The sequence below is a fragment of the Otolemur garnettii genome, unplaced genomic scaffold, assembly GCF_000181295.1.
Source record: "Otolemur garnettii isolate 467f Iridium unplaced genomic scaffold, OtoGar3 scaffold00214, whole genome shotgun sequence".
NCBI lineage: Eukaryota > Metazoa > Chordata > Mammalia > Primates > Galagidae > Otolemur > Otolemur garnettii.
Window position 1 is genome coordinate 235,729 of NW_003852609.1, and position 1,964 is coordinate 237,692.

The 1,964-nt window shown below is 46.1% G+C and overlaps 1 protein-coding gene across 1 annotated transcript in view; it reads left to right on the top strand.

Moving 5' to 3' along the window:
* The window catches only part of DTHD1 (death domain containing 1), a 71,259-nt gene extending 69,899 nt beyond the window's left edge, over positions 1 to 1,360 (top strand). Inside the window, exon 10 of the mRNA XM_003801623.2 lies at positions 995 to 1,360. Coding sequence (XP_003801671.2) covers positions 995 to 1,323 — 329 coding nt within the window. The 3' untranslated portion in view covers positions 1,324 to 1,360. The remainder of the gene's footprint in view (positions 1 to 994) is intronic.
* The last annotated feature ends 604 nt before the right edge of the window (positions 1,361 to 1,964 follow it).

Here is a 1,964-nt window from a genome sequence, read left to right on the forward strand (position 1 = left end):
AGGGAAAAGCCTACCAGGGTAGCACCGGCATCAGGATGAATGCATTGCGTGGTGATGGCAGAACACTGGCTTGAAAGTGATAATGGAGAACAAGGGTATCTTGGCCCTTTTCCTGGGTAGCTTTTACTGAAATGTATATTTAGTATAAAAATCTTACAATTTATGGAAATAGGAAGAAGGAAGGAAGAGGTAACAGAGGACAGACAGAATTCTTTGCTCACACCAAAACACAGAAACTGTTGTGATGCAAGATACAGCTGGGCACAGGAGTTTTACTCAGAGTAATAGTTCTAATTACACAACAAACCAGTAACAACCATAAAAATAGGAGATCTCTGGGAGTCACAGAGTAAGACAATGGCTATGCTGGGTAAACAGAACACATTCAGAGGAGCTGTCTGCATGTCTGAATGGCCCAGAGGAAACATTTCCAGTGGAAATCTTGGTTTAAGGGATCTGGTATATAACTGCTTTTTGGCTGGTAGATTTGGTGTTTGTGTGTGTGTGTGTGTGTGTGTGTGTGTGTATAGGTACTGATGACTGTGAGGACTGACTACTTGCTGGTATAATTTATGCATCATCAGTACTGATAAAAAGAAACATCTTTATCCTTTAAAAACATAGGGCTACTCAAAACCTCCTTGGGGACCTCAGCTGCCACGGCCTCTGGGAACTTATTAAAAATGCTAAGTTTTGCCTTTACCCAACTCAGTGAGCTACGTAGGGCAGGGCCTGGAAACCATTTTCACATGTCCTCCTGTCCAAATATATTAAAATTTCAGAAGCATTTTTCACCCTTTGCAACAGCTGGAATCCCAGCCATGACAGGGATCAAAGGCTTGCAGCAGTGCTCCTGGGTGATCCCAAATCACCTTTTCTGCTCAGAAGCCAGAACAGAGGGCAGGTGGATTTCCTGTGAACAGGTGTGGAAGGCTGGGCCAGGTCATCCCCCGAGGATTGGTACTAATGTTCAGTGTTCCCCTGTACCCTACAGAAGCCCTTTGGGATAACATGCTCCACTGGCTGGCCGAGGAGCTCTCAGAAGAAGAAGAACAGGCCGAGGCTCTGTCCTCATCCCTCCCTCTACGCCGCAGCACCATTCAGCTCCTCAAACTCAAGAACCCGGATGATCTCACAGAACAGATCCACGAACTTCTTTGCTTCTGGAAAAAATCGCTCCCAACTTCCACCGACAAACTGCGCCTCCTGGCCCGTCATCTCCGCAAGATCGGCAGGAGGGATCTCGCAGAGGTGCTCAGATTCAAGTGGGAAAATAAAGTGTTCACCGAACCGCAGCAGTGGCTCCACCCGGCCGCAGAGTAGAAGGCGTCTATCTTGCTTTGCCCTAGAAAAAGGCGCATGGTGGTTTTTTAAAGATCATTTCTGTCAATATTTTCCTAGCAGTTTCCAACTGACATTTGAAGTAAGTCTATTTGATAGTTGTGCCGCTGAGAAATCAACTGAAACACGGGGGAATCAGTGATCAAACAATAAAAGGCCTTCCTGGGCCCTTTGTGGGTGAAGAATGACCGGTCGTTCTGCAGCCAAGTCTGTTTGAGTTCAGGGGGACCTAATAGCGTTTGCAATTGAGTTTGCCCTGTTGAAATTTTAATAGCTGAAGTTGCTTTCTACATGCGCAGAAAATGTGCAATAAACAGAATCACTTTTTTATTGTTATCCATAACTCCAAGCAACCAACTAAAGTTCCACAGATACCATGGAGCCCACAGGTAACAATTCAAAAGGAATTGAATTCAGATACCTGATCCTGGTGATAGGAAAGAGACTTTAAGAGAACAGAGAAATGGCTTGGCACCTGTGGCTCAGGTGGCTAAGGCGCCAGCCACATATACCTAAGGTGGTGGGTACGAATCCAGCCTGGCCGCCAAACTGATGGCTGCAATCAAAAAATAGCCAGGCCTTGTGGTAAGTGCCTGTGGTCCCAGCTACTTAGGAGGCTGAGG